The sequence below is a fragment of the Podarcis erhardii genome (genome assembly GCF_964252035.2).
Source record: "Podarcis erhardii genome assembly, chromosome: 5".
NCBI classification, from domain to species: Eukaryota; Metazoa; Chordata; class Lepidosauria; order Squamata; family Lacertidae; genus Podarcis; species Podarcis erhardii.
Window position 1 is genome coordinate 31,645,409 of NC_138509.1, and position 12,981 is coordinate 31,658,389.

General features: G+C 44.7%; 1 protein-coding gene across 3 annotated transcripts in view; it reads right to left on the minus strand.

The window, feature by feature from the left end:
* The window catches only part of PALD1 (phosphatase domain containing paladin 1), a 105,589-nt gene that overhangs the window by 40,632 nt on the left and 51,976 nt on the right, over positions 1 to 12,981 (minus strand). For all 3 annotated transcript variants that reach the window (XM_081861789.1, XM_081861787.1, XM_081861788.1), the window contains exons 6-11: positions 12,149 to 12,309; positions 10,355 to 10,430; positions 8,746 to 8,897; positions 7,262 to 7,358; positions 6,271 to 6,375; positions 945 to 1,040 (exon numbers count right to left, since the gene is read on the minus strand). In XM_081861789.1, the coding sequence (XP_081717915.1) occupies positions 945 to 1,040; positions 6,271 to 6,375; positions 7,262 to 7,358; positions 8,746 to 8,897; positions 10,355 to 10,430; positions 12,149 to 12,309 (687 nt within the window). The remainder of the gene's footprint in view (positions 1 to 944; positions 1,041 to 6,270; positions 6,376 to 7,261; positions 7,359 to 8,745; positions 8,898 to 10,354; positions 10,431 to 12,148; positions 12,310 to 12,981) is intronic.

Genomic DNA, 12,981 nt, shown 5'->3' on the forward strand with positions numbered 1-12,981 from the left:
CTGAGTGAACGGTAAAGAGCAGTGGGAACGACAGTGACACTGACAACAGCCAACTTGATGCCATGGCCTTTGGCTAGCGCAATAAAAGTTTATCTAACACAAGCCATCTCCCTTTACAATTTGATCTGACCACAGACTCCCAAGAGCAGGCATAGCAAACTCAGCCCTCCAAATGTTTTGGGACTACAGCTCCCATCATCCCTGACCACTGGTCCTGTTAGCTAGGGATGATGGGAGTTGTAGTCCCAAAACATCTGGAGGGCCGAGTTTGCCTATGCCTGCCCAAGAGCTTGCCAGCAAAGAAACTTTTGATGACTGGTTGGGTTCAACATTCACTTCAGTTTCTCTGGGCTTCACGTTCAGTTTCCATTGTATGCAAGTGAAATGTTTATAAGGGTGGAACTAAACAATGTGGATTCAGCATTTCGCAAGGACCCCCCACTTTCCATGTGGGTCTGCTCAGGCTTCCCCCACCCCACAGCTGTGGTGCCTAGGCTGTGGAACACCCTTCCCAACAGAGACCCTGTGTGCCTCATTACTTTTTGCTGTAAAGTGAAAATGGGGCTTTTTTTAAGAGAAGTTTTGGCCTGATTTAAAAGCTTTTTGTTTGTTTTTTGCCTCTTGAAGCTTTTAAGGATATTTTTGTTTCATTTTCAAGCTTGCTTCCCCTCTTCCCTCCCATTTCATTTTCCTCCTGTGTTTACATGGCAAGTCTTAGGGGGCAAGGGACCATATTGGAACTGGCTTTCGTAAGCTGCTCTGAGAGCCTTTTTTTGGCTCTGAAGAAAGAGGCTTGGTGTCCGGTTCCTACCCCCCTTGGCACTGAAACATCTAGTTCCACTTTCCCTGACATATGTAAGATGTCTGCACCCCATCACTAGGTACACCCGGCAAGGGTGGAAAAATGCACAGCATCGTTTAGGAGCTCAGGGAAGAATACTCACCTGTTCGTGAAGGTAATAGTTGAAAGCTATCAAGTAGAAGTAGCGCTCAAGGCTCTGCAACGTCCTTTGAAGGAAATACTCTTTGGTGCTGTTCCCCTACAATGCAAACACACAAATAGTAATATTAATAAGAGGCACTTGCCATTGCTGTTGTTGTTGTTGCTATTAAATTTGCATCCCACCTTTCCTCCCAAAGGAGCCCTGGGCAGCAAACACCAAATGACAAAACAATAAAAACATCTTAAAAGCAATTCCAAAACAGACACAGACTGGGACAGATCTCAGCTTAAAGGTCTTGTTGAAGTTGGACTGTATTTGGTAGGCACCAAGAAGACAGAAGCTGTGTTAACATTCATGGGGCGGGGATTCCAAAGCGTAGGTGCTACCACGCTAAAAGCCCGATGGTGCAGAATGAACATCCTAATAAGAGGGTATCTCCAGGAGGCCCTCAGCTGCAGAGTAGGGCTAGGCGATATCTGGTTTTCAACACTTTGAAATATCTCCCAGGGAGTTCCATGGTTGAGTGAGGGTTTGATTGATTTCCCCTGTCCAGCTACAAAACTAAACCATACTGGCTCTCCATATGGAAAATGTAGAACTTTAACATTTGACTCTATTTATAAAGGGACTACATTCTGTTTTGGGGAGGTGTGGTGGGGGGAGAGAAAGAATTTGGCAAGCGGTCCACTGGAAATCTATGACATTACATAATTGTCTTTCGTTAATATTTACTTGTTATCCCCCTTATGAGAAATCCGGCCACAAGTCATTTGTCAAAAAGATTAAGGAACATGCTTAGGACTGAATTGAACATTCTCCTGCATGGAAAATATGCAGCTATTTGTTAAAGGGGGAAAGAGGAGATATAACTGGGCACGCTCCACATTAAAGTCTCTCTAATTATCTGTGGGGTGAAGGTGAGGCAAGAGTTTAAAATTGTGACACACTTTATGGTTGCCCTCTAACATTCATTTGTCGAGTGAGCGATACCATGTTTTTTGTTAGTGTAAACCTATATACAAGCCTGTTAAACAAAACAGTCCCTTCTTGCCTTTTCTCAGTGAAAGAAGACTGAATGGTGCAGATATCAGATTTATATGTGATTTATCAAGACAAATGTAGCCTGCCCACCCGCTGTGGCCTGCCAGGTACCCGTCAACCTCTCCCATTTTTGCAGTTCCAGATTGGGGGAGAGGGGAGGCGAAGAGAGGGATAGTTAGCCACTCTATAGCAGGCAGCCATTAGCGGCTTTTGAGATGGAATCAAGAGATTTACAAGCTGGAAAGGCATGGTATACACTATAAACATAGATTTACAGAGACACACATCGCTCTTCCCCCATGATGCATTTTGTCCAATGAGAACATAACCCTAGAAAATTTTTCCATTGTTTTAAGAAGAGCTGTTGCTGTGTTTGAACTTCAAATAAACAGTCCCTGTGTTTGAAATGTAGAGCGGGGTCCAAAGGCTTATTTCTCAGAGCCACTGAAGACATACGCCAGCCGCATCCTGCAAAGGCCAAACTGAAATTCACCCTGACAGGAAATCCAGGGCTGCATTCGCAAAATGGCTGCTCCAGAGCTCCATTCGCAAAATGGAGTGGTTCTTCCCCATCCTTTTTCCCCTCGCAACAAGCTTATGAGGTAGATAAGGTTGTGATGAGATAGTGTCTGGTCCAAGGTCACCCAGTGATCTTCAAACCTGAGTCTCAGAGCCGGGCCCTATCATGAGGCACAGTAAGGTAGCTGCCTCAAGTAGTGGGTCAGTGCTTGGCACACCAGCCAGGTTGTACCTGCCACCTTTTAAAAGAATTCAAAGGAAGCGCTTAAATCACACTCCCAATTCTTCCTTTAAAGTGGTATCACCTGACACCATAGGATGCCACATCCTTGACAGTGGGTCTACCAGTCACAAGCAGTCTGCAGAGGGTTGATTAGAGCAGTGATGGAGAACCTCAGGCCTGAGGGGTGAATGTAGCCTTCCGAGCCCCTTTGCCTGCACCTTGGGATTCCCGCCCGACCACATCCCCTTTCCCCACCGTGCCCCTCCTTTGCATCCGTGAACTCCCATAATGCTTTGAAGCATTGTGTCAGGTGACAGGATGTCAGGTGATTCAGTTGGATGGAGGACAGAGGGGGCTGTGTGAGTGTGGCCCCCAGAACGATGACTAGGAGGGAATTAAGACTCTCAGGCTAAAAAAAAAGGAGGTTCTCAATCCCTTGATTAAAGTACTAGGCAACAGATTTTCAGTATGCATCAACAGAATGAACTTTGTATTTAACTGAATACAATGTTCTAAAGATTCATTTATATGCTAACTATTTAACTGGATTGTGCCTACTAATGCACCTTGCTATAAAGGCAAATATCAAAGGAGTTGGGGCTTTGGAATGCTAGAAGAGGAAGAAGAAGAAGAAGAAGAAGAAGAAGAAGAAGAAGAAGAAGAAGAAGAAGAAGAAGAAGAAGAAGAAGAAGAAGAAGAAGAAGAAGTTGTTGTTATTTATATGTCACCAGCCGCTCTAGGCAGCTTCCAACAAATTAAAACATTAATAAGCACAGTAAACATTGATGAAACATTAAAAATTGAAGGGCTGTTACTTCAATCTTCTTTTCCGAGGTGCAGCTGCCACAGCTTCCTTGCACAAATTAAAAAGCAAGAGTTGCTTACACAGCCTTGCATATAGCACTTTTTTTGCAGGTAACAGAGCTGGATTAAGGCAGTGATGAGGAACCTCAGGGCGGGAGCCAAATGTGGCCCTCCAGACACTTGTATCCGGCCCTCAAGATTCTCCTCATTCCACACCCCTTCCCCAGCCAAGCCCCTTCCCCGCCCCCAGCCCACATCCTCACCAGTCAGGCCTTGCACCTTCCATGCCTGTTAGACACAGCCCTTGCTAATGAAGGAAGAGAAGGAAAAGAGACAAAGGCATTGCACAGCTGGCAAGAGAAAAATACCCTAAGGTATGGGAGGGAATGAGCTTTTATGAGAGTTCAGCCCTGCCACCACACACACATTGCCCTAGCGGTTTACGACAGTTTCCTTGCAAGTGCAGTTAAGTCTTCTTCAGCCAAGCAGGAGGTGGCGCAGAAGATAAATCCCTTCTGGTGTGAGCCCTGGCACCACCCGAAGCCTGGATCCTCCTTTACAAATGTGATGATAAAAAACAAATAATAGCAAGCGCTTTTATCTTCAATGGCAAGTGTTCTCTTGAAAAAACAATATATCCTTCCGGTTTCCTGAATAAACATTTGGAAAGCTTTCTGACTTTCAGTACAAACCGTCCTTGTTTATAGCCATAATTTACACCTGAAGAATTTTATAGTCTATCCTGTTTATGTCTTTTAGGCAAGCGGGGGGCGGGGGGCGGGGAGGGCAGAGGAGAGAGGCACCCAAAAGGAAAATTGAAGCAGTGTGTCCCCTGTGCTCATCTTTCCTTTTTCACATTCCTTGTCAACTTTTAGGGAAAAGCTGCATGTCAGGAACAGAGAGCACATTTTCTCAAAAAGCCAAACAAAAAATCTAAGAAGCAGCAAGGACAGATGGAGCCGAGTCCCGGAACTATTGAGAACTGTACAGCACTAATTACCAACACTGGGTCCAATAAGAGACAACACATAACACTGACAGTGAACTGATATGCAAAACGAGAAAATGTCTAATGAAGCTTGGGAGAACTAATAATAATAATAATAATAATATAATTTATTATTTATACCCCGCCCATCTGGCTGGGCTTCCCCAGCCACTCTGGGCGGCTTCCAAAAAAAATATTAAAATACTGTACCACATCAAACATTAAAAGCCTCCCTAAACAGGGCCACCTTCAGATGTCTTCTAAAAGTCTGGTAGTTGTTGTTCTCTTTGACATCTGGTGGGAGGGCATTCCACAGGGAGGGTGCCACTACCGAGAAGGCCCTCTGCCTGGTTCCCTGTAACTTGGCTTCTTGCAGTGAGGGAACCGCCAGAAGGCCCTCGGTGCTGGACCTCAGTGTCCGGGTAGAACGATGGGGGTGGAGACACTCCTTCAGATATACTGGAGAGCAAGTACAGTTTCTATAAAATGTGTTATGCTGAATGGGGCTACTGAATGCTACTCTATGGCCTTTGGAAGTCCTTGGAAGATTTTTAATGCACTACATAAAATCCTAAGTGTAATATTTATTTTTAATGATTCTAGGGAGGCATGATGCTAAGATATTCTGCAAAGTCACAGGTGCATGTACACCATAATATCACAATTATAACAAATAAAAGCTTGACATATCTTGCTTTGCATGTCATGAGTCTATCTCATATATTAGTTTCACCTTTTAAGTTGAATTACTGAAATAAATGAACTTTTCCACGATATTCTAATTTTCCAAGTTTCACCTGTATACCAATGTAAGTTCCTAGATAGAATGAGTTGCAGCAACACAACTAAGCCAATACCCCAAAGCTCCTGAAAGTTGTTAGGAGACCCCTAAAAAAAAGTAAAGGTAAAGAACCCCTGGACAGTGAAATCCAGTCAAAGGTGACTAAGGGGTTATGGTGCTCATCTTGCTTTCAGGCCGAGGGAGCCAGCGTTTGTCCACAGACAGCTTGCCGGGTCATGTGGCCAGCATGAACCGCTTCTGGCGCAACAGGACACCGTGACAGAAACCAGAGCGCATGGAAATGCTATTTACCTTCCCGCCACAGTGGTACCTATTTATCTACTGGCATGCTTTCAAACTGCTAGGTTGGCAGGAGCTGAGACAGAGCAACAGGAGCTCACCACTGTCGTGCATATTCAAACTGCCGATCTTCTGATCGGCAAGCCCAAGAGGCTCAGTGGTTTAGACCACAACACCACCCGCATCCCTAGGAGACCCCTAGTCCCCTCACTGAGCTACAATCCCCAGAGTGGTTTAACAATCAATCCCTCTTCCCAGGAAACTCTGGGAACTGTAGCACTGTGAGAGGAATAGGGGCTTCCTAACAACCCTTGGCACTTTTAACAAACTACAGTTCCCAGGATTATTTTGAGGGAGCCATGGCTGTTTAAAGTGGTATGAGACGGCTTTAATGCATAACACAGATGGGGCCTTAGTCAAATTTTTTAAGGTGGACTTTCTTCCAAGGAAGCATCAGTTGTGAGCTTAGATAGATGTAAGTTAAATATCCCAATGTCCCGTAGAAAGGCATAATCATAACATGGGTCAAACCCAGCTGTGGACGCCACTTTAGGAAACTTAATAATGCCATAGGTCAAGATTTTAAGGTCAAGATTTTAAGTAGTAAACTAATTCAATCATTAAATTAAATGCTTAAAAATTTAAGGAGGAGGCTCCGCCCGACCGATACCTGAATCCGATAATCTTCTCCAATCCCTTCCAGCTTCTTCTTATTCTCATAGATGGCTTCCTTCATGTCATGCATTTCTGAACACAAGGAAATGGCGGAATCCACCTGAGAAAGCCAAAAGCCAAATGTCAATCTACGCAAGAGAGGACTCTGTACCCTTCAATCTCTTGCATGCTACATTTGTGCAGGCCCCCACTGGTCTTATCGCCTGGAAAGGCACTCCCCAGTTTAACGGCACAATTCAAAATTGCGGCCACTTTCTGGACAACCTTCAAATTTATCAAGTTCACAGGTAATCAAAAAGTTTCCAGCATAGATGCATTCCCTTTCTCCCTTTCTCCACTGGGGGGTTGAGAACCGGGGAGAATAAACAGCTTTGGTTTTGACTATGCTGCTCTCTTAATCCAGGTTTTATTAAATTTGTTTTACTATTCCATGCATTTGTATAGAACCCCCCAAAATGGTGCTGGTAGGTACAACCTGATTAAAAGAAAAAGTCCATCATCAACCTGCGACACTAACCATTATGCAAAGAATGCTAAAGGAGCACTGCAACCAGTGTGTGCTTCCCAAACTTTTCATGTTGGCGACACACTTTTTGGACATGCATCATTTTGCAGCACAGTAATTCAGCTTTACTAGCAAACTGGAGGTTAAGCTAACCCCTTTCCAGCCCCAGGAGCTTGAGGAGTGTTCGCGCGACACACAGTTTGGAAAGCTCTGTGTCTACACCCTTGATTAGCTGTTGTGAAGAGAGCTTTGACAATCACTTCTAAACAACAAGTGGTGCCCAATAACACCATCTTAGCCTTGAAGAGATACAGCATGCTTGGTTCTACATCAGTAGCTGCCGCGGACAAGGGCTTCAGACAGCAGAAATGGGGGGGGCGGGGGAGAAAGGGAGTAAAGAGAAGGGCATGGGCAGCAGGGGATGGGTGTCGTGGACTTTACTGCCAAGGCTCCATCTGCAAATCAATGCAAATTTGCTTACCTCCTCAACTATCTGCTGGCCTTTTGGTACTATGTCAATAAAGGCCTGAATAATTCGAAATCGATCCCTTGGCAAAGACTTAGTGGGCTGTGGAAGGCTGTAATTGGAAAAGGTCAAAATATGATTTCTTTAATGTGAAGTGAACACTCTCTCTCTCTCTCTCTCTCTCACACACACACACACACGTCAACTTGAGAGCACAATTCCATCCATTCAAAAATATCCATCAGATGTAATCCTCTGCTCCATATACCAACACCCTCATATAGACACACATGAGCCATGGTGTTTATTATGTCCACACTCAATGAAATATCATTTCGCTTCAAGAGCTGGCCACTTATATACTACTGCAGGAGTCAATAACGTCTCCCAAGCCAATTATTTCATAATCCTATTTTCCTTTTCTGCATTTTGGTCATCTACATGCAACATCTAAAATCATAGAATCAAAGATTTAGATCATAGAATCACAGAATCATAGAACTGCAGAGCTGGAAGGGACCCAAACAGTCCTCTATTTCAATCCCCTGCAATGTAGGAATGTAAGCAGTGCATGCTTTGTTTTCCCAGGATAATAACCCTAGAGCAGCCTTTCTCAACCTTGGGTCCCCAGCTGTTGTTGGGCTACAACTCCCATCATCCCTGACCATTGGTCCTGCTAGCTAGGGATGATGGGAGTTGTAGTCCAACAGCAGCTGGGGACCCAAGATTGAGAAAGGCTGCCCTAGAACGTCTAGGATTCCCACAAATGCTTCCCCTGTAGTTTATGGTGTGGCTCAGTGACTTGAGACACAACTATTTGCACTGTCATACTTGCTCCCACCAATCCGAGTTATAGTGACAATGGAAAGTGAGACACTGTGGACCAGGGTACACAGACTGATCCGCAAGGGAGAGTGGTGTATGGAGGCGAAACCTAAAAGAGTCTTCTGTCCCCTTGAAACTATATAGTTCCAAATGGAGTACAGTCCCAACATCTGGATGTAAGGGAAGCCAGAATCTCCAATGCCAGTCAAACCAACACTCCTCCCTCTCAGCTTCATTTCCATTATGGAACTCTTGTCAACCAACTTGTCAGGGGTGAAACTGTCTGACTCAATTTACTGCTGGGTATGGGAGAGGCACAACAGAAGGCTTGTGAAGTTGACTTGTACTGAAACATGCTATTGGCCCATTTAGCCTAGTACTGTCTCCTCTGAGTGACAACAATTTTCCACATTCTCTCACAGAGTTCTTTACCAGCTCTGCTTACCCAGTTCAGGGATGGGAAATATCAGGCCAGTGGGGAGACTGTATTCCCTTCAACCATCCCGTTTTAAGTGGGACATACCAGAATTACAGAAGCCATCCTGGCTTCCAATTGGTCCTGAAATATCTCTCTCTCTCTCTTTGGTTCCTGCATTGTGGCACATGTCAGCTTGTTGGTTGACAAGAGTCAAGGACAACCAACAAGATAGCTCAGGATGAAAAGGCATACTTACTCTTGTTTCTGCAGACCACCCTTGCGGTGATAAAGAACCAGAGTGCCCAGAACCATGGCTAGGTTGGTCCTTCCGACTCCTGTTTGGCAGCTGAAGAGCAGGGCGGGAGGAGGCCTGCTGGGGTCTTGGAGAAGGAGCACATTGGGACTTTCCTGCAGGACAAAAATACAGTGCAAGGACATTTCTTGGGCTGCCATTCCCTCAGACTGACAGCTGATGGGGCCAGAGGAGAGGCCTCTCTTACAATCTGGGAAATAACAGGCTTGTATCGCTGAAGCACAGGAGGGAGAGAAGGAAAAGGACATGGCAGAAAGAGGGGAGCGGCATTTCTCCCAAACTAGTCCGCCATCTCGTTCGTTCTGCTATCAGGGGGCTGATAGTTATGTTGCTCATGTCACGTATGGTTTAATCCAAGGATGCTGAACCTGTAGCCCTCCAAATGCTGCTGGGACTCCAATTCCCAGCATCCCTGACCTTTGGCTCTGCTGCCTGGGGCTGATGGGAGTTGCAGTCCCATGCCATCTGGAAGGACATAGGGTTCTGTATCCCACCAAGCACACTGGACTTGCAATTGATAACTCAGGCTAGATTGCAACCTTTGGGGGGAAAGAAACCACTGATTTCAGACAGAGTCCAACCCGCAAACTTATTTGGGGCTTACATAACATGTACAACTTCACTCATCTAATCAGTCTCTAAAGTGAATCTGAAAAACCAGAATGCCTCAACTTCCAACTTACACTGGAGTGGTATAGAGGATACAGTTGACCGGGTGCCTTAATAAATAAACAGAAGAATTGGCAAGAAGACAAAAAGTGATTGATTTTTACATGCTGCTGCTATTTCTTTTACTACTGTTTGATTTCTTTTTTTATGATGTACCATTAGTTTGTTTTTAAAATGAGCTGCCTTGAGTGCTCTTTTCTGGAGTGTGGAATATAAAAATGAACAACAAAAAAGAGAAACACATTCCAAAATGGCTTACTGTCCCCCAAAGCCAGGAAGATCTTCTTATTCCCCCCCCCCCAAAAAAAACCCCTTTCTCAAATTAGTTTCATATATTAAACATGGTTGAAAACTGCTTGGAAGGCAGAAATATTGAAAAACACGTTTCTATTTCTTGTTATCAATGGAACAATATCTCATTTCTAAAACAATCTTATGCTTGCAGTTTCAAACCACACTGATTTCAAATGAAATCAATGAAACTTTTAAAAAAGTATTTTAAACCTCTGGCTGGGTCACACACCTTTTTTAAAAAACAAAACAAAACAGAAACCTGTGTGGGTAGACATTTGGGTTTTTCACATTAGGCATCCAAACATGGTCGCGAAACTCCAGACACACTCCCAAAGCGAATATAGGTTTGCCAACAAATGCATGTATTCAGCTACAAGCTCCAGAGTGCCAAAAAATAGCCACCGCTTTTAGCTGTATGTGCCTGGCAGCAGCGGGCAAAAGGAAGGAAAGATAAATCTTTCACCAACCAATGGCATCCAACTTGCGCTACCTTGAACAGCAACAGCTTTGCATGTTGCCGCCTGTTTAAAACAGAGGATGCTACACTCAAGGCAGCTTGTAGACCTTAACATTCTTCGGCAGCCCTTACCCTGAGGAAACTGATGAATGCATCAAGTTGCGCTTCCAAGGGGGCTCCATCCATAGGCAAAGGCAACCGGTGGTACCTGCCAAGAAAGGGGGTGTTACTGGGAGCAGAGAGACAAAAACAGCCAGGATCAAAACTATAGGCAGGTTTTTTTTGGTTTTTTCATAGAATCATAGAATAGAATCATAGAATCATAGAGTTGGAAGAGACCACAAGGGCCATCGAGTCCAACCCCCTGCCAAGCAGGAAACACCATCAGAGCACTCCTGACATATGGTTGTCAAGCTTCTGCTTAAAGACCTCCAAAGAAGGAGACTCCACCACACTCCTTGGCAGCAAATTCCACTGTCAAACAGCTCTTACTGTCAGGAAGTTCTTCCTAATGTTTAGGTGGAATTTTTTTCTTGTAGTTTGAAACCATTGCTCCGTGTCCGCTTCTCTGGAGCAGCAGAAAACAACCTTTCTCCTTCCTCTATGTGACATCCTTTTATATATTTGAACATGGCTATCATATTACCCCTTAACCTCCTCTTCTCCAGGCTAAACATGCCCAGCTCCCTTAGCCGTTCCTCATAAGGCATCGTTTCCAGGCCTTTGACCATATTGGTTGCCCTCCTCTGGACCCGTTCCAGTTTGTCAGTGTCCTTCTTGAACTGTGGTGCCCAGAACTGGACACAGTACTCCAGGTGAGGTCTGACCAGAGCAGAATACAGTGGCACTATTACTTCCCTTGATCTAGATGCTATACTCCTATTTTTGTTTTTTTAATACTGGGTTGTCAATTCCACTCACCCAGAAGTTAGATTAATTCAATGTGCCAGCATGGAAAGGAGGAGGAACCCACATACGATGCCTGTGGCAACCTGCTAAATTCACTCCACTCATCCCCCAGCTCTTTCTTTTGTCAGTTGTTCAGTTATAAGCCTCTGTATTAGGGCCATGTTTGGTTCTTGCCATTGTTGTGTGCCTCAGCGGTGTAACAGCCTGTTCGCTTTCTGAACTTACAGGCTGTGTGCAAGGCTTCCCCTCTCAACAAAAATACTTTTATTCTTTAAACACCACTACCATTTTTATTATTACAGTGGTACCTTGGTTCTCAAACTGCTTGGTTGTCGAACAAATCGGCTCCCAAACGCTGCAAACCCGAAAGTAAGTGTTCCAGTTCACAAACGTTTTTCAGAAGCTGAACGTCTGGTGCGGCTTCCGCTTGAGTGCAGGAAGCTCCTGCAGCCAATCGGAAGCCGCGCCTTGGTTTTTGAATGGTTTCGGGAGTCAAACGGACTCCCGGAATGGATTTGAGAACCAAGGTTCCACTGTATTATTGTTATTATTACCTGTCCTGACAACAATTTGAAATTTAGAATTAAAAACAGTTAAAACAAATTACAGTCACAGGAATATGATGGATAGTCCCGAGAACACACATCTCAAGTGTCAAAGGCCAGGCTGTATCTAATACCAGACACACCTCTGTGGGGTGTTCCACAACTGGGGGGGGGGGCTGCCACAGAAAAGGCCTCTTCCACCACTTCTGAAAGCAGAGGAATACTAACGGGGACACTACTGCTAATCTAATCTATTTACAGGAAAAATGTTTGTCCTTGAGGAAAGTACAGTATGTTTTTACAGTTCTATTACCTTACGGGGGGGGCACAGAACCCTTGCTAATACACACACACACACTGCGGAAAAGGAAGATGAAGAAGGGCAAAGAACATTTGAAAAGAAGAGACAGCCAAGTTAACACGAATGATATAATCAAGCAGGGGCCATTTTGTTCTCTCATGGAAAAATTACCTGTAAGATGGCAGCAGGAAGACGGGCCTCTTATACACTTCTTCTGTCACATGGATGTCTTCTTCATAGCGGATTCTCACCGAATGGGGCTCGTCTTTGAAATGCTCGATATCGTTGTAGACGTAATACGTGTTCTCCTTCAGCTGGGCGAAGTCGTGTATCTTCAACAGATAAATCCAATAAACCAACCTGAGAAGAGCTTTGCTTTATAAAACACGCCTTCACAAGTTCCCTACACACACACACCTGTGCCACTGAACCGAGAGGCACCATGGCAGATATCTGCGTATCCCGCTGATTTTTTTTGCAGTGATGGCCAAACTTGGCCCACCAGCTGTTTTGGGACTACAATTCCCATCATCCCTGACCACTGGTCCTGTTAGCTAGGGATGATGGGAGTTGCAGTCCCAAAACAGCTGGAGGGCCGAGTTTGGCCACGGATAGGTCGCCATGGCAACCTGGGAACCACTTCCTATCCCTAGCCCAGTCCTATCCAGTAAGGCAGATGCTACTGAAACAACACTGGACTATACCATGACAAAGGGGCTCCCAGAATGCCATGCTAATTAATATACCCATTTGTCCTCTCGGCAGAATATGAAGTTGTCTAATATGGCTTCCCAGTACTACAACACTGAAATATCAGCGAATGTACACACACATACTGACTTCCCATCAATAAACTACATGACCAGCTCAATAATTTAAGTGCATACCTACCATCTAGCTATATTTTTTAAAAAGATCAAAAAATAAGCCAGGAGATCTGGAATAAAGGTCACACATTACGTGCAAGGGGACTCCAGTGCTGCCAGTCCTGAGCTAGATAGATC